This window comes from Equus przewalskii, chromosome 30 (assembly GCF_037783145.1).
Source record: "Equus przewalskii isolate Varuska chromosome 30, EquPr2, whole genome shotgun sequence".
Classification (NCBI taxonomy): Eukaryota; Metazoa; Chordata; class Mammalia; order Perissodactyla; family Equidae; genus Equus; species Equus przewalskii.
Genome location: NC_091860.1, coordinates 9,452,458 through 9,470,859, shown reverse-complemented (window position 1 = coordinate 9,470,859; position 18,402 = coordinate 9,452,458). Strand labels below are relative to the sequence as shown.

The following is an 18,402-nucleotide window of genomic DNA, read 5'->3' as shown; positions in this document are numbered from 1 at the left end:
ACACAATAACTGAATTAAATAATTGATGACTGATATATATTTCATCTGTTTTTATGACAATGCAAACCTTTTAAATAAAATTTCTCAAGGGTTCTGCTATTTAAATATCCATACGTTTTAAAAACAATTTGCTGTGATAAAAATAGTACAAAATATGACCAAAATCTTGTGTAGTAAGGAGACTAGTCCTTGGTTTACACAGCTTGCTAAAATGCTGGCATTTGACAATGCAAATTTCCATGTATCTGCGGCCTTTCATTATACCTAAAAAAAAAAAAAAAGATTTTCTAAATCCACTAAAGTCTTTTCTTTCTCTGCCCCAGATTTTGAGAACATATAATTAGGTATCCAAATTAGATGTGTAGCCATACTGAAGCATACATGCAATGAAGATGAAAGTCTTCATGTTACATCATGACAATGAGGGACCACAAAGAAAAGGCCCTCTTGGATACTATCTCGTGCCATTAGTAGGTGTGTTTCAGCTCTTTCTAGAAGAGAGTGGTCAGCTTTAGGGCTTCTCATCGGTGTACGTGGAACTCTGATAAATCAACACTGTGGAGAGGTCACAGGGAGCAGCTCCTACAAATGCTGATTTCAGTTCTTGTGCTCTAGGTGTTTGACCTTAAGATCACTTTGTGTCATCACCTTTATTTTCTCCTGTGTAAAGTGAAGAATTCTAACTAGATGACCTATAAAATACATATTATAAATTAATATGGACTACCAGGTTGTATACTATACACGATAGTATATAACATAATAGAAGAACTAACCCGTATCATAATGGGTTAGTTGAAAGAAGGATCATCTGATACTCCTGAGTCCCTGAGCCCATGAGAAAGCTCAGTAAGTGCCCTGGGACACCCCCTGAGAGTTAGAAGTATGACCCAAATATCTCCAACTTCTAGATGTTAGCAGATCTGCCATTTATTCATTTATCTAGCCCCTTCCTGTTCTATTTTTTTTTAAGCACATGAAAATAGTGAGTTTAATATACATACAGTTGTTCCTTTCCTTGGTGTGTAAATTTGCTCACCTTAAGACCAAATCAGGGACTGGAACCCTGACCAGCTATGCAACCGGGACATTGAGGAGATGTAGAATTACCAAGTCACCTACCGGAGCCAGCTAATAACTCCATGGGAGTGGATTCAGGGCTCGAGGGGGCAGAGCTGGAGGCAGAGGAGCAGGAGCCCACATACAGCCTAGCGGGACAGCCATGTTAACAGACGAGACAGGCGCAGGGGCCGGCTGGGACGAGAGGAAGCAGGAGACAGCAGCCCTGAAGTGAGGCTACGAAGACTGGAAAGGAACGGAGGGAGGTTACTGGAAGTCGGCAGAGGGGTTCCTCAGGACAGAAGCAGACAGGCAGCCGAGTGGTGGGGACAGAGCCGGGTCCAGTACATGAGAGTCCAAGGGACAGTGACCAGGAATTCCTCAGACCCAGTGCACCTGTGGAGCTCTCTGAAGTCTTTTCCTTGATTTAATCTGACACATGAACTTCTTTTTAGATATCAAAGTTATCTGAAGAGTATTTCATTCTGCAGAAAAAACTGAATGAAATGATTTTGTCCCAGCAACTGAAGCCTCTTTATCTGGGTTTCTATCCTCATAAGCCACTTAATAGACGAGTTTCTTCTCAGCAGTGCCTCTCAGGTAAAAATCAGTAGAGTTAGAACTTCCTAACAGGAAAGGGAATGCCTGATACTTTACTTTATTTGTTTATTAGTTCCCCACCTTTATTCTATGGCAATAGTGACTATATTCTAACTGTCTTGGGGAAAACTTTCATTTCATTTCATTTCTTATAAGCAGATACACATTTTTCCAGAATGTTCCACATACTTCATACCTTCTCTGAGTTCATGCTCCCCCTCTTTTCTTTTTTCCCCAATATATCCTTTAACTAGAACTTGGCGTATGACACCGGAAGGGAATAGGAAGGGATGGTGTTGGGGTTGGTAAGACAGTGTACAGGTTTGATAAGAGGGAGCAGACAAGTGAAGTGTACCTATTCCTTTTGTCAATGTCTGCCACCTTGAGAAGAGTGTGGAAAGTGCCAGTCTCCTTTCAGATGTACCAACCCAGATGCACAGGAAATATCCTTATTAGATTTTCTTCTAATCAACCTAAATCACACTCTGCCCCAATTCCACGGAGCTGGTGGGGAATTCAGTCTCAGTAATTATTGGGCCTCCCCTTCCCCAGGGCTGTGCAAAGGCCCTAGGTCCTTATACACCCACCAAAGGATCAGGTAGAGCCTGTGGTCACTAGTCATTTGCCCATACAGTTACTGTTGGGACATCCATTACCTGGCTGGCATCATGATCCTTTCAAGTCAGGAGGCTCTGCTGCCCCCATATCTGCAGGAGGCACCCAGAAACTGGTGAGTCGGGAGTCTCACCTGGTCCACACATGCTCCAGGTAGCCATCCTCTCTGCAGCCTTATCACTTTCCCCAGGGGTGACCACTGACGGCCCTGCTGACTTCTGTCTGGGAGAATATTTATTTTCCCTCGCTTTCTCAGAGGCCCTCCACTCTCTCGCCACCCCCTCCAGGACCCCTGGGACCATCTCTGCAATAAGTTTGGCTCTTACCAAAGACAGGAAGAGGTGCTAACTTCGGCAGCTTCTACAAAATGCCTTAGGCAGAAAAATACTAAAAGGAGCCTGGCTACTTGCCTGATATGGGAAGAAGGGAAAATATCTTAATATTTCAATCAATTATCCTGCCACATTGTTTTCAAGTCAAGAATTGTGGTGAAGCTTTAAAAAAAAAAAATCACTGCCCACGAAGTGGCTCTTTGGTCCTTTCCACCCTCTGCTGTGCTCAGGCCCTGGCCCAGAACCGCTTGCTGTGAAGAAGCAGCTTAACAAGTCAGAGCCCGGAGGCCCGTTAGTTTGAGTGCCACCAATGACCCTTGTCTAGACAGCGTGCTGACAGGCAGGAGCAGAGGGGAAAGGCAGGCACTTCAGCTTCCCTCTCTTGTGCGTGTGGTAGCCCTGGTGAGTGCGGGACAGTGAGGTGCTGGTGGTGTGGGAGAGAGAAGCGAGGGAAGCCAGGAGGTGTTCCTGTGTAAGCAGCTCAGCCCGGGCCTCAGCGGGAGGTGGGGGCCAGGGCAGCTTCCTAGGGAGGGAGTGGAGGCTGCTGATGTGTTCCCATGACTTGCACTTTTGAACATCTCAGGGCCTTGTGTGTGAGAGTTTAATAAAAGTTGTGTATATTTTAAGTGTACAACTTGATGATTTGAAATACATATACACAGTGAAATGATTACTACAGTCAAGCTAATTAACATATCTTCTCACATCGTTACCTTTTTAGGGTGGGGGATGAGAGCACCTGAAATCTACTCTCTTAGCAAATTTCCAGTGTTCAATACATTATTATTAACTGTAGTCATCATCCTGTATGTTGGATCTCTACACTTACTCATCCTACATAACTGCAACTTTGTACCCTTTGACCAATGTCTCCACATTTCCTCACCGCTGGTAATCACCATTCTACTCTCTGCTTCTGTGTGTTAGACATTTTTAGACCTATGTATAGGTGAGATCATGCAGACTTTTTCTTTCTGTGTCTGGCTTATTTCACTTAGCATAGTGTCATCCGGGTTCATCTATGTTGTCACAAATAGTAGGATTTCCTTCTTTCTCATGGCTGAATAATATGCCACTATTTATATTATATTTTATATATATATATATATATATATATATATGTTTTCTTATTCTTTATCCATCCATCTGTTAATGGGCACTTAGGTTGTTTCCATATCTTTGCTGTTGTGACTAATGCTACAATGAACAGGGAAGCACAGACATCCTTTTAAGGTATTAATTTCATTTCCTTTGGATATATACCCAGAGTAGGATTGCTGGACCATGTGGTAGTTATATATGTAGTTTTTTCAAGAACCTCCATATTCTTTTCCATAGTGGCTGTACCAATGTACGTTCCCACCAACACTGCACAAGGTTCCCTTTTTTCCACATCCTGGCCAGCATTTGTTTCCCTTGCTTTTTGCTCATAGACATCCTAACAGATATGAGGTGATATCTCATGGTGATTTTCATTTGCATTTCCCTGATGATTAGTGATATTGAGCACTTTCCTATATTGTTGGCCATTTGTATGTCTTTTTTGAAAAAATATCAATTCAGGTTGTTTGCCAATTTTTTAATCAAGTTGCTTGGTTTTTTGATGTTGAGTTGTATGAGTTCCTTATATATTTTGGATCTGATATATGGTTTGCAAATATATTCTCCAATTCCATAGGTTGCCTTTTTATTCTGTTGATGGTTTCCTTTGCTGTGCAGAAACTTTTTAGTTTGAGGTAGTCCCATTTGCTGATTTTTGTTTTTGTTGCCTGAGCTTTTGGTGTCATATCCAAAAAATCATTCCAAGGTCATTGTCAAGGAGCTTTTCCCCCATGTTTTCTTCTAGGATTTTTATGATTTCAGGTCTTATGCTTAAGTCTTTAATCTATTTTGCGTTCGTTTTTGTGTATGGTGTGAAATAACAGTCCAATTTCATTCTTTTTCATGCCTAGCACCATTTATTGAAGAAACTATCCTTTCTTTATTGTGTTTTCTGGTGCCCTTGTCAAAATTAGTTGACCATATATGCTTGGGTTTATTTCTGGGCTCTCTATTCTGTTCCATTGGTCTATGTGTCTGTTTTTATGCCGGTACCATACTGTTTTGATTTTTCTGACTTTGTAATATATCTTGAAATCACGAATTGTGATGCCTCCAACTCTATTCTTCTTTTTCAAGGATTTTGAATAGAACTAAAAGCAGCAGAATTTTACTAGAAAGTCAAATTGCTTCACTTTATTCCTCAATCTGCCATTTTTTTAGTGAACCTAAGAAGATGAGAAACCAATTCTTAGCTTATAAGGAGAGGATTATAATTCAGTGACATTTCTTTAATTCTTCAGGTTTAGAAGAACTCTTTTGTTCTATGCACATGTAGAGAAGTTATATTTTCTACAACACTTGTTTAAGGTTAAATTGGCAAATATCTGAATTGTCCCACATCCCTGAGAGTAGCAGAGAAAGTGCCTGAGAGAGGGTCTCAAGTGGCCTGAAGACACAGAGGGGTCTGGGTAGACCTGACAACCTAGAACCAAGGAGTAAGGGAGGACATTGGGAGATGTACTGGATGCCAGTGACCAGAGACTAGGCAGTACAGTTTCTCTCTGCAGGTGCTGGTGAAAAGCCAACAATAGCTACTGAGCAGATGGCCTGTCTCCATGAATGCCATGAAGCTGCAAAAGTCTCCCACCCCCAACCCCAACTTAGATGTGGCCCAGAGAGAAAAAGAAGAGGAGCGCAAACCCAAAATGACTACGTTCACTCAGAAGACACTAAGAGAATTGAAAGCACATGAGTTTAACTAGGATTCACTAAAAATAATGTAATGCTAGAAAATAGAAGTGAGCATTAAGAGGCAGGAATTAAGCCTAGTTTTAGGAAAATCAAGTTACATTTTTGGACAATTTTTGCGAAAATTTAACCCTGCCGTAGACAACTGCATTTTTGAAAGATCGTTCTGATTGTATCATGTGAACACAATTTGGTGGCATGAAAGGGAATATGGAAGACAGCAAGAGGTGACGGTGGTTTGGACAAAGTGGTGGCTGTGGGACGGTAAACAATTTCAAGCAACGGTTAATCAGTAGATGACCTGCCAGGTAGGCAGGCGGACATGTGCGTGATAACTGAAGCCATTGAGTAGATGAGACAGTCCAGGAAATCCACCTACAGTGAGAAGAGAAGGGAACCCAGAGCAAGAGTTCAGACGTACAGGTCAGGTAGAGAGCGAAGAGAAGCAACCAGAGAGGTGGGGAGAACACCAGGGAGCCTAGTACTTCAGAAGCCAGGGGAAGAAGGTTTTTAAGATACTGTGCAGAATGATGCTGGCAGAGCAGGTGGGAAGAGAACTATAAAATATCCATTGAATTTCGTATGCATTAACAATTACTTACTAAATTCCCCAGAGGTTTTTTAAAATATTAGAATATACACAAATGGGAAAAGTGGATACAAATAATCATTGTCCTACTTTCTAGGAGATTCACCTCCAATATTTGCTAGGCTTTATCATTGGGTATAGTTTATATTCATATATTTTAATGATCTGTGCAACTATTTTTTCCAAAAATTCCTTGAATATTTATAAAAGTTCATGGTAAAATCCAGAATTCCAACTGAGGTTGCAAATTGGGTCAGATATTGCATGGTCAGTATTTAATCTCTGCAATGGTCTGGATGCATTATGGTACCTTTGGATGTCCTTGTTTTATCTCAGGATAGGCTAACTCCACCCTCAATTTTAGATCCTAGTTTTCTTTATAAAATAGCGTGGGTTTGCCAATCTCCTGACCACGTTTCAACCAAGAATTTCCACCACTGCCCGTTCCCTATTCTTCCAGTTCTGGTGATTTTCCCACATTTATCTTTATCCACCTACAGACATCGCAGACGACCCACAGTATTCAGGTGCACACTTGCTGGAGGGAGGAGATTATGAGTACGCAGTTCGCATGTGTTTATCTTCAAAGTAATTTATGTAGATTACTTTTGTCTTCCTCCAATAGATCGTCAACCCTTTGCAAGCAGGACCGTGCCTGTACTATAGACTCATGTTTCAGTTACCCTAGCACATTTATTCATCGCACAGTAGACGTTCAATAACTGCTTAGTCATTGGCTGGAAAGCTGCCTAATTTCCTCCAAACATTACAGTGGAGCAAAGTATGGCGGCCAGTCGAGTGAAGATTTGAAAATTTGGTTTTTATTAAAACAAAAAGTGAAACATTACATTCTTTAAATGTTCATTTATTTTCGTATGTTGTCTGTTTTGAAACGCCAGTCAGAAAAGAAGGTCTCATAATATAGAGAAGTCCTATCTCCTTAGATAATCAGAACTGCTAACCGTGAAATTTGGACCCTCGAAGTGCAAGCAGCTGACCTCACCTGTGAGGCAGATTTAGTTGATACGCTGTGGCTCCTGTTAGGGTGGGTTCAACAGGCCACCCCTGCAGGACTGTCCTTTGTGGCCAACCATACTCCCCATGAAAAATTTCACTTGGGAAGCCAAAATCAAGCTCATTTGCAAAGAATTCTCTTACTAAAATAAGCCTGAGTCACCTGAAATTTTAATTATCTCACGCTTTTCAGAAATCTACAGGCATCTTCAAATAATTGCTATACCCAGCTTGGTTGTAAGAACTCAGTAAACCTTAGCTGGATTGTGTAAAGTGGCCTGGAAAAGCTTCTTACACATTCTAAAGAAAATCCTAGAAAGCATGGATAATAAGTGATGATAATCTAATTTTTCAAATTAATTTTAACAAACTGTAACCTTATTTTAGAAGATTTCTCTTTCTGTGGGACATGTTTTTAAATGTGCAAAAGTGTCAAGAGTAAAATTATGTCAAAATGAAAACTGAGGAGCTAATTATGAAGTTTTAAAAAAATAAGGTAAGTATCTGAACTATTTATTTTATATTGTTATTTTGATAATATTTGTTATAAATTGAAACTGTACCACATTTTTGTTGAAAGAAATGTAGTATAGAATTTAAATAACTAGAGCATGGCCACTTGATCACAGATCCTAATAAATGCTGTTATATTCATAAGTATACAATGACATAGCGTAATTTCTCCCTGAATGGTGTGCAGAGTCCTCCTTTTGGGGGAATGTTTTTCTTCTTACTTATGGTGCACCTGGCAATTTTTGTTGACCATTGTGAAGAGAAGAAAAAGATTAATTGTAGGACAGATAAACCCTGATAACACAAAAGCATGTTCCCTTTCTCTCCTCTTACAAAGAAGCTGAGTCTCCAACAGGCTGTAATTTTTTAATGATTTGCAAGGTTAACAAGTAAGGATGCTATTAGGACTCCCATGCTTCATTTACATAACATCATCAGTGAATTCCACATCAAATCACAGCAGCCCTTGGCCATGTACACACACAGTAGATATCGTGAAAATACTCTTATGTTGCTTTCAGAGTAAATGTTAGGGAAAAAATAGCAATTTCCCATTTATTTCTAAATTTTTATGGCATTTATATTCATGCAATAACCCTAACATTTTCAGTTATTATGGTGCAGATATGATCTGCTTTGTTTTTGAGATATGCCTATCATTTTGCCTTTGTAATGCTGGCACCTAGAAATGCGTTTTGCAAAACTCTCTAAGAACCTATTTCTACACATATGTATAATCATACTTACATCCATGTGAAAGCCAGGTAGCTCAGATAATGTTGGGTTATATGTTTTATAGGAGTATTTTTTCATTAAGAGTGAAAGTAAAGAGATTTCAGAAGTTACATTGCTATCCAGCCAACATACCTCCCGTGAACACTTATCTTCCCAGGTTTATCTGCTACTCCTTTCTTCATGAGAAGTAACACTAATCCCCCCAAACTCTTGGAAAAACAACAAGCTTCAGTATCCAAAACCAAATTACTTTATGTGCAACCTTACAATTCAGTGAGAATCATTTATTTTTAGCATTTTAATTATATTAAATACTAATCATATAAAGCAGTTTGCCCCATATGAGTTTACACTTGGAAGTATGGATTTCTGATGAGTTAACTAAATTAGTTCAGACAAAACACTGGATCTAGAAGCCTTGGATGGAAACAGCTAAATTTTTTGTACCCAAATTATTTCTCCTCATTCCATAATTTTTTCTGCGCTAAACTACAGAGGGCATGGAGCTAACATGGAAGCAAGAGAGCAATGAACAATATACTTGCTCCCAAGTTCCCATTACATTTTTTGATAAAAATGCACAAAAGAAGATCAACAATGTTAGCAGCACAGGAAACTGCGTTTTTTCTCTACATATTTTGATACCATATCACTTAACTACACAAGATCAATGCAAAAGGAAATTACATAGCATATTTGATAAAATAATATAAGCAACAAGGTAAATTCACATTCAATGTGTTTATTATTTCATATCACATAGAGAAAAATACCTTTTTAAATACCTAGCATTTAAAAAAAAATTTTTCTTATAACCAGACATACCGGGCCAGCCCACAAACTCCCAAAAATCAGAATTGAACCAGGTTACATTTTCTGACCATGAGGCGATTGAGATAGAAGTGGAAAAACAACTCTGCAAATTAAAATTCAATAAGATAATCTGAAGTGAAGAAATTATAATTAAAGGTATAAATTATTTCAAAATAATAAAAATGAGAATAGCCACATATACAAACTATGAATGTAATGCAACCAGGTCTATATTCATAGGAAAATTCAAATCATTAAATGTTTTCATTATTTATTGAGAGAAAATAATGAAAAATGGATATAAGGTAAGAAATTTAAAAAATATATATTATTCAACCCCAGGAAAAGCAGAAAAGAGAAATAATTACAAAGGCAGAAATACACCAAATATCTAAATGAAGCTAAGATAATGTTTTCTGAAAATGAAACAATAAAATAGATAAATTCCCAACTAATTACCTCAAAAAGAAACCACGAAAAAAATTAGAAATAAGAACAAGATTATAACAACTATAATTGATAATACTAAAATCTTGGCATATTATAAATGCAGTCAATTTCAGAGAGACAATTTGGGTCTGAAAAATAAATTTCTGAAAAGAACTAGTCAATATGACAGTATGTCTGTCAAAGCATTACCTTCAAAAAAAGAATCCAAGAACTCATGGTGTTTCAGGCAATTGCAGTCAAAGTTCATGGAACGGATAATTCCCATACTATGTGATCTGTTTGAGAAAAAAAAGAAAAGTGTGAAAAGTTACCTATTTTATGAAGGTCTTGTACCCTGGAACCAAAGTCTGACAAATAACATTTCAGAGAGAAAGAAAGGAGGAAGGGAGGGAAGGAGCGAGGGAGGGAGAGAAGAAAGAAGAGAGCTATGAGTCAATCTCAGAGATTTAGAGGTAAAACTCCTTAGTACAAGCTAATTGAATGCAATATTACATTTAAAGACTGTCCAAATAACACCTATTAATGTAACACAATATCAAAAGGTCAGAAGGAAAAAGTCATTTTGATAAATGTTGAAACAATTTTCAAAAAATCCAACACCTGGTCCTGATGAAAAGCAAAACTCTTACTAAAGTAAAAATTGAAGGAGATTCTTTAGCAATATGAAGAATATGTTTCTTAAACCAATTGTCAACATCATAATTAACTGTAAAACACTGGAAGCGGTTCCATTAAAAAGCAGGATAAAGATAAGGATGGTGATAACAACATTTGTTGTTATTTGAGAATTTCTAGCTGATACAATAAGACAGTGAGCACAAGTTTCTAAAAGCATAACTATTGAAAAGGAGAAAATAAGATTGTGAAAGTATTAGTAGACAACATGAATTTTGACCTTAAAAATGCAAAGAATGAATCAAAATAATGATTGGTACTAGCAATAGAATTCACGGATATGTAGATATAAATATATAGATATTATTTCCTATAAAGCTTTATAATGGAAAAGAGCTCATTGGAAATAAAAAATATTAATACCTTGAAATAAAGCTAGCAAGAAAACCACAAGAGACAAAAAGAAGAGGTGAATAATGGAATGACACTGTTTTTCTGGATTGGAAGATAAAATATTGTAAACATAACTATTCTAAAATTAGTTTCTAGGTTTAAAAAAAATTGCATTCAATCTCTATGAGATTTTCTTTGGAACTTAAGAAAATGTCCTAAAGATCATTTGTAAATTTCAGGGAAAAAAATATAAATGAGGACTTTCCTTAGTAGATAGTAAAATGAATAATATGAAGCTATAATAATTAAAACCCTATACCTTTGTTACAAAAATCAACCACAGATTAATGGAACAGAATAGATACCCCTAAAATTGGCCCTAGTATTTGTAAAGGCCTGTCACAAAAAGATATACAGCAAACCAATAAGAAATGGATGGATAATGCTTAAAATTTTTCCAATTTGGGAAAAAGAAATAGGATAGTCTTACCTTACGCTGAATGCCCAGATATTTTCCAGATATATTAATGATTTTAATGTAAGAAATAAACCCAAAGAAACCAGATGATATAAACTGAGTGTTTCACAGTCTCTACTTAGGAAAAGACAAAGCATAAGAAGTTATAAAAGGAATTACAAGGGAAAATTGTGATAGATTTGGACTGCGTAAACATTAAAACCTTCTAGAGATTAGAAAGCATCATTAAAAGTTAAAGAGCTAAAGATAAACTGGATAAAATATTTAGAACAAATGGAAAAAGGTTAGCATCTGTAATGTAGAAAGAGCTCCTATAAATCATTAGGAAAAAGATTAACACCCCCGGTGGCAAAGTGGGCACAAGGCACTGATTTATCTATACAAGAACAAATGCAAATGGCAAATAAGTGTATACACAATCACCCTAGAAGGAAAAATTACAAATTAAAACAAGTTACTATTTTTTACTTATCAAAATGGTGAGGATGTAAAAAGCATTTAACAGTGATGAGAATGTGCTAATTTAATTATTCTGAGACACTAATGGTCAGACTGTAAAGAGTCAACATTTTGAAAAGTGATTTGGTATATGTAAAAGAAAAATGAAATAGTTTATATTATTGACCCAGTAAACCCACTTATGAGAACATAGCCTAAAGGAAATCATCAGAGCTGAAAAAGAAAAATTTATGTATATGGCAAAAATAAAATTAGACAAGAAAATGATGAATAAATAATGACACATTCATATATGGAATATTAACAGCCCTTAAAATTCATTTTTCAAAGAATAACCTTGGCGCACTGCCAGCTAATCTAACTATAGCATAAAATATTGCAGAATTGGAATTGGAATACTGTAAATAAGTCAGCTTAATCTTCCCCCACGTGAAGTGGTTCATTAACAAGAACGCCTATGTATAGAGCTCTAGAAAAGCCGAGAGACTGGTGCTCACTCTCCAGTAGAGTGGGTGCTCTCCATCCTTCACTGACTTGGACCTTCAGTGTCCCCTTCTGTATAAAATTAAGAATCTGAATAATATTACTGCAGCCGGGTACAGAGCTTCCACAGCCATGTGGGATAAGACTAGAGTGTCATTTCCAGATATGTCGTCTTTGTTGCCAGCCTGTCTCGAGCCACCGAAAGCTTGCTTGGCATCTCCTCCAGCTGTGCTTGTGACCAGACATGCTCTAATAAGGAATAATGGCTTTTTAAAAATATTGGTATATTTCATCTCCCTTTAATAGGAACCACCTGTCTGTGTGTTATGAAGTATGAGCAGAGGGCAAGAAAAAACTAAATGTTGCTTGTTTAGAATCAGGTAATGTTCTTGTAATCCATGTTTTTAAAAGGCCAATCTGAGAAAATGACTGTGAACAGTTAATAAATAATTTTCTAAAATTTGGCTCCTTGGGAAAAATTAATATGGGTTTCACCTCAGGCTATATACTCAGGTATTTTTTCAGATAGATTAAGATCAATATTCTCCAGGCAGGTGAGCATGTATTTTGATGTCACACTGTCTCCGTAGTCCCATGGACGGTCATACACAGGATGTACGTGTTCACAGTTCAGCATCCTCTATCACTGTCCCCAAAAAAGACGGCACTCTCAAGAGGGCACCATCAGCATCACTGCATGCATGCTCTTCTGCTTCTGCTAGGGCGCCCCCATTGATGACTGTGCACTTGTATGAAAGGTGGCTAGGAATAAGGGTGTAACCTAACCCCAGGGACTAGAACAAAACTAACCAGCCTTTGAGCACTCTAATCCATGACCTCAGCCCAACAGAGGTGACAAAAGTAGATATGTAGTGATCCTGTCCAAGAGACAAATGATAATCCAGAGGGCGTGTCTGTTGGTCTCACCCCACAAACAGAGCTGCTTTATTCTCCTCTGTTTCTCCTGTGACACAACTAGAAGAGACATGAGGGGTAGGCCGAGGACAGTACTTTACCTAAACCTAAGAGTGTAATTGAAAAATTAAATGATCAGTTTTAAAGGTTCTGGATATCAGTGCAACGTACCCAGATCAGAGAGAGGCCAAAAGCTTAAAGCCTGTGACCCATAGGATAAGTACAGGTGTAAGTTGACTCTGGGGCATCGGTGTTCAGTTGGTAGGAAAGGAAGAGCCAAAAGAATCATTTGAGCTGTTCTGAAAGGAGGCAGGGGCTGGTAGCTGCCTATCGAGGTCAAAGGAAGCCTGTGAGTCAGGCCCAGTGAACAGTAAGGCACCCCGATATGTTAAAGGCACTCAGAGCAAGAGAAGACCCTTCCCTTACATCTCTCACCTCGGCACACGCAAGAGAACACAGACGGACCACAGAGTAGAGCAAAGCAAGTAGCCAAATGCAGGGCAACTGTGAGAAATGAAAATGTCTCCTGGAGCTCAGAGCACGAGGCAGTGCAAGGCAGAGAGGACCAGTGCAGAACCAGGAACCAGTTCTCTTCTAGAGTGGCTAGTCTGGCTGAGGGCAGATGAGGTGAAAGGCAGAAACTGCAGCTTCTGGAAGGCAGGTTGCAACCGTGACTGGAGAGAATCCTGCCTTTGACAAGCAGTCATGAATATTCCTCCCTTCTAAGATTTCCTGTAGGCCACTGTATTGCTTAAAGTTCACAGACTGTCAGGAGTAAATGGAAATTTACAAAAACTAAAAAATTGATTTCTTAAAGAAGAAATTACAGGAACATAAGTGCATTTCTGTTCTGCTAATATCTAATTTAGACATGTGATATTTATGTAAATTGTACTCTGCATGTACACTTAAACAAAATTTGTGTAATTATCATTAAAATCAGAATAATACTAAAATGTAATTTTCTAAAGCAAATACCAGCAATGAGTTTTAAATCTGTCTTCTTTCTTCTGAATGCAAAATCTTGAGATGTTTGTTCATTATTAAAAAAAAAGTGATTTCCTGGTAAACTAAAACGCTTAATTAAATTATTGCCAGAACTACAATATAAATAAATATTTCACCTTCTGGCTATTTAATATAGCAGTAACCTTTACAAGCTAATATTTGTCGTGCACATCACACAAAATAGTCACAAACCTAATTTGGCTACTGCCAACATTGATATGCTGCTGATAATTTGTGATTATAAATGTTTATGTCACTTTTGTAATTAAGGGGTTGGAATGACATTAGCAGACAGTGTCTGTACTCCCCCAAAGGAACAAAAATTTAGAGGGCAAAATAATCTTATGCCTTTTTGAAATATTTGTATGCTGGGAAGTTTGCTCTTCAAAAATACAAAATAGTCTGGGGAAATTTAATCTGGGCAATCAGACCCTGTTGAATACATTCATCAATAATTGTCACTTTCTGGCTGCCCACTTTGCATGGCGATATCCTAAGTGAGGCCCCCTTTAAGAATAATCTTCAGATTATCCTAGTGAAGAAAAAAGGCCAGTAAATTAACACTGAAGCATATTCTGCCAGATATGAGAATTAAACAGAAATTCTGAAAACTCCATGCATTTTAACATTTTTTATCTGTATAATATACACATACTCGCACGCATATTTATAATTTTACACAAATGCGACCGTACCATACATTCCAGGATTCTTTTTAATGCACTGTTTTTTCATGTTCTCTTCTTTTCCTGTTTCCTTCCACCTGTTCTCCCCCCCCAACCCACATTCCTCTCGCTTCAAGGGAACCCTTACTTTAGAACAGGCATTCTCGCATATTTTTCGCAGGTGTGCATACATGCACTTATACATGCATACACATGTAGAGCTTTTTGTCACTGTTTTCTATAAATAGGATCATAGTATAAATACTAATACATCTTGCTTTTCTCCTTCAATCCCTTGGCAGGAATCCCTGCACCAACTGGAATAGCTATAATTCATTCATTTTAATGATTACATACTATTCTCTGTATGGATCACAATAATTTATATAACCTTTTCCCTATTGTTAGATTCTCTCTTTCAATTTTTTGCCACTATGAAAAATCTTGCAGTAGACATCTTTGAAAATGTCCTTGTACACTAGGATTTTAATTTTATGGCATAGGTCCCCAGAGGTAGGGTTATTGAGTTGGAAGGTATTTCTGGTTTTGATAGACTGCTTTCCTAAAAGTCCCTAACCATTGACATTTTCGTCAACAATTTGTGAGAATACACGTTTTCTGACATCCTGTCCAGCAGTGTCATTCTTCTTTTTAATCTTTGCTCACATATCTGAAGTAAAATGATATTTCATTGTGATTTTAATTTATATTTCCTTGTCTGCTAGCAAGCTCCAGTGTCTTCCCACGCTAATTGGCTTTTTGGATTTGCTCATCTTGAACTTCCTGTTTATATCGTCTGCCCATTTTTCTGTTGGTCTGTATTTTTGTAATCATTTGCTAGCACTCTTATGTGTTACCAACCCTTTATTTGTCATCTGTGTTGTAAATATAGTTTTCCAAATCTATCATGTCTTTTGACTTTTTTTTTTTTAATTTCTTTTTCTCCCCAAATCCCCCCAGTACATAGTTGTATATTTTAGTTGTGGGTCCTTCTAGTGGGATGCCACCTCAACATGGCCCAATGAGGAGTGCCATGTCCGCACCCAGGATCTGAACCTGCGAAACCCTGAGCCATCAAAGCGGAGGGAACAAACCCAACCACTCGGCCACGGGGCCGGCTCCTCATTTATTTTTTAATAGGCAAATATGCCTACCTTTTTTATGACTTCTGAATTTTGGTTAAGCCATTTGTACCCCTAGATTGTTCAAGAAGTCTTCTGGATTCTCTTTCAAGAGTCCTGTTGGTTCTTTTATTTACATTTATCTTTAAAGCATCAGGGATTTGTTTTTATATCTGGCAACAGTGGTGATCCAGTTAACAAACGTATATTAGTATCTACTTTTCACTTAGCACTGTGTCTCTAAGCTAAAATGGAATCAATCAAACCTCTTAGCATCTCCAAACACCTGCCACATGCAGGAGGCATCGAAACCTAAGACATGATCTCCACCATCCAAAAACGTATGGCCCCCCTATTAAAAAAATCACAGGGGAAAATAGTAAGGTTTTACATTATTTTGCTAGGGCTTCCATAACAAAATTGAACAGACCAGGTGGCTTAAACAGCATTAATATATTTCCTCACAGTCTGGAGGCTAGAAGTCCAAGATCAAGGAGTTAACAGGTTTGGTTTCTTCTGAGGCCTCTCTCCTTGGCTTGTAGGTGGTTCTCTTCTCCGTGTCTTTGCATTCTTCCCTTTGTGTCAGTCTGTATCCTAATAATTAAATCTCCTCTTATCATGACACTGATCATATTGGATTAGGGCCCACCCTAATGACCTCACTTTATAGACCCTTTCTCCAAATACAGTCATATTCTGAGGGGTTAGGGACTGGGGGTTAGGATTTCAACATATGAATTTTGAGGGGACATAATTCAGCCCATATCATGTTTCAAATGATTTGTACCGCCTGTAAGTACAGTTGGTGTTCACATGAGTGGCAGATCACTGGACAGTCAGTGAAAGCTTTGTGGAAGAGAGAGGACTGGAGACAGGCATCAAAGGATGCTTAAGACGTCAGTGAGGCTTTGAAAAGCTTTTCTACGGGAAGATGAGAATAAGCAAAATGATAGCTATAAACATGGTGTGTCTGGGCTCCAATGAGGTAAGTAGGCCGACCAGGGGAGATAGTCTGTTTTGTGAGAAGTGGGAAATAAAATTGTCACTGCTGAGACTGTAAGTAATCTGGATTTAGGGGAAGTTTAGGCTTAATGAAGAAGGAAAAAAGAAACATCATAAATTTTTGAAAAATGAAGTTTCATAATTAAAGTTGTATTTAAGGAAGGAAAATCTGGTTTTCATTTATGAGATAAGACATAGAGACCAGATTGAGACTGCCATGATTATTAAAGGAGTAGCTTAGCCCGGAGTAGTAGCAATGATAAATGAGAGGAAATGGTGGATAAATATTAAACATTCCAAAGAATGTATCAAAAAATCGACAGAAGTTGATGATTGCCTGTTTATAAGAAATGAAGAAAAGGGATAAGGCAAAGGTGACATCGATATTTTGAACCTGGGGGACAGAAATAATGGTGCCATTGAGCTTGTGGTATACAGAATCCTGGATGGAGAAGAAAGGTGACCAGTGGTTCATTTGAGTCTTAGAGTTTGAGATAGAAATATTCAGGCGGGAATGAGAAATTAGGGCAGGGGCTCTGGTGAAGTGAGAGGGTGAAACCTGAGGTGTGTGTAAGGAAGTCACAGGTCTGGAGTACACTGTGCAAAGTGCAAGGAGCTGGGAGGGGGTGACTCAGCCCAGGAGGCAAAGGAATCATTTACTCATCCAGCAAAGTTTTATTAAGCATTTGCTATGTGTCAAGCATTTCGTTAAGTGCCAGGAATGCAAAGATAAATAAGATAAGGTGTCTGCCCTCAGAAACCTCATCCTCAGTCGTGAAGACAAGGGTGGTCGATAACGTTAAATGAAGAAGAAGTCCAAGATAAGCAGGACAGATAAATGACTTTTGGATCTGTCGATAAAGTAGTCACCCTTGACCTTCTAGAAGGCAGCTTTAATAGAGTCTTGGTAATAGAAATCAGATTGAATGGGGAACATTTGATGAGAAAATGGAGACAAGAGCAAGACTTCCTTTATTCCTGGAATCTGTTTTGTTTTTCACTCTCCAGACTTTTTGCCACCTTCAATTTCATTAGTTTCTGTTACAATAGTAATGTTCTGATATTTTAATTCGGACTTTAAATAATATTGAAGTCAAGTTAACATGTAGTCTTAGGTCACTTTCATGTTTCTAAAAACATAATAACTTGATACTATATTTTTATGTTTCTTACCATTCAGATTCAAATGAGTAATAGAAGTGGATATGATCAATACCTTTTAAAATGATAGCACTTTGCAAGAGCCGAGAGGGGCTAGTTAATAATCAGCCCTGGGAGAGATGATTAGTAAGGAGAAAGAAAAAAATAAAGACCACTGTTTATGGTGTTGGCAAGAAGTCAGGTTTTACCATGTTTCCTGTGTCTGTGACAGTCGGAGACAGGATCCAGACTCGGCTCCAATACTTGGATTCCTTCCACTTCTGTCTGTTCCTGTGGAGAAGAGAGGAGAGAGAGAACGGGAGATGAACCTCCAGAGACTGATTGGGAAAGTGCTTTCACTCCTCCTATTACTAATCTCTGTTAACATGGTCTCATTAACAAAGATCTCATTTTCTTTTGTTTTATTCAAAAAAAGACAGTAATGTATGATTGTTGTGGTTTTCTCTGATTAGCGTTGTTCCATGCATCACACCTCTGTGAAGTACTCCCAACTAGCTGATCTGTCTTTGTCATCCAGGAATTCCCATCAATTTTGAAATGAGTGAGCTGAGTAATGTTAGAATGTGAATGCCGTTGTGCTAAGTATGTCCAC

At 38.0% G+C, this 18,402-nt stretch overlaps 1 protein-coding gene across 20 annotated transcripts in view; it reads left to right on the top strand.

The window, feature by feature from the left end:
* The window catches only part of MYO3A (myosin IIIA), a 219,313-nt gene that overhangs the window by 188,345 nt on the left and 12,566 nt on the right, over positions 1-18,402 (top strand). For 13 of the 20 annotated variants that reach the window (XM_070600901.1, XM_070600899.1, XM_008529160.2 and 10 more), the window contains one exon: positions 1,515-1,659. The exons of the other annotated variants lie outside the window; for them this stretch is intronic. In XM_070600901.1, the coding sequence (XP_070457002.1) occupies positions 1,515-1,659 (145 nt within the window). The remainder of the gene's footprint in view (positions 1-1,514; positions 1,660-18,402) is intronic. 20 annotated transcript variants of the gene reach the window in all.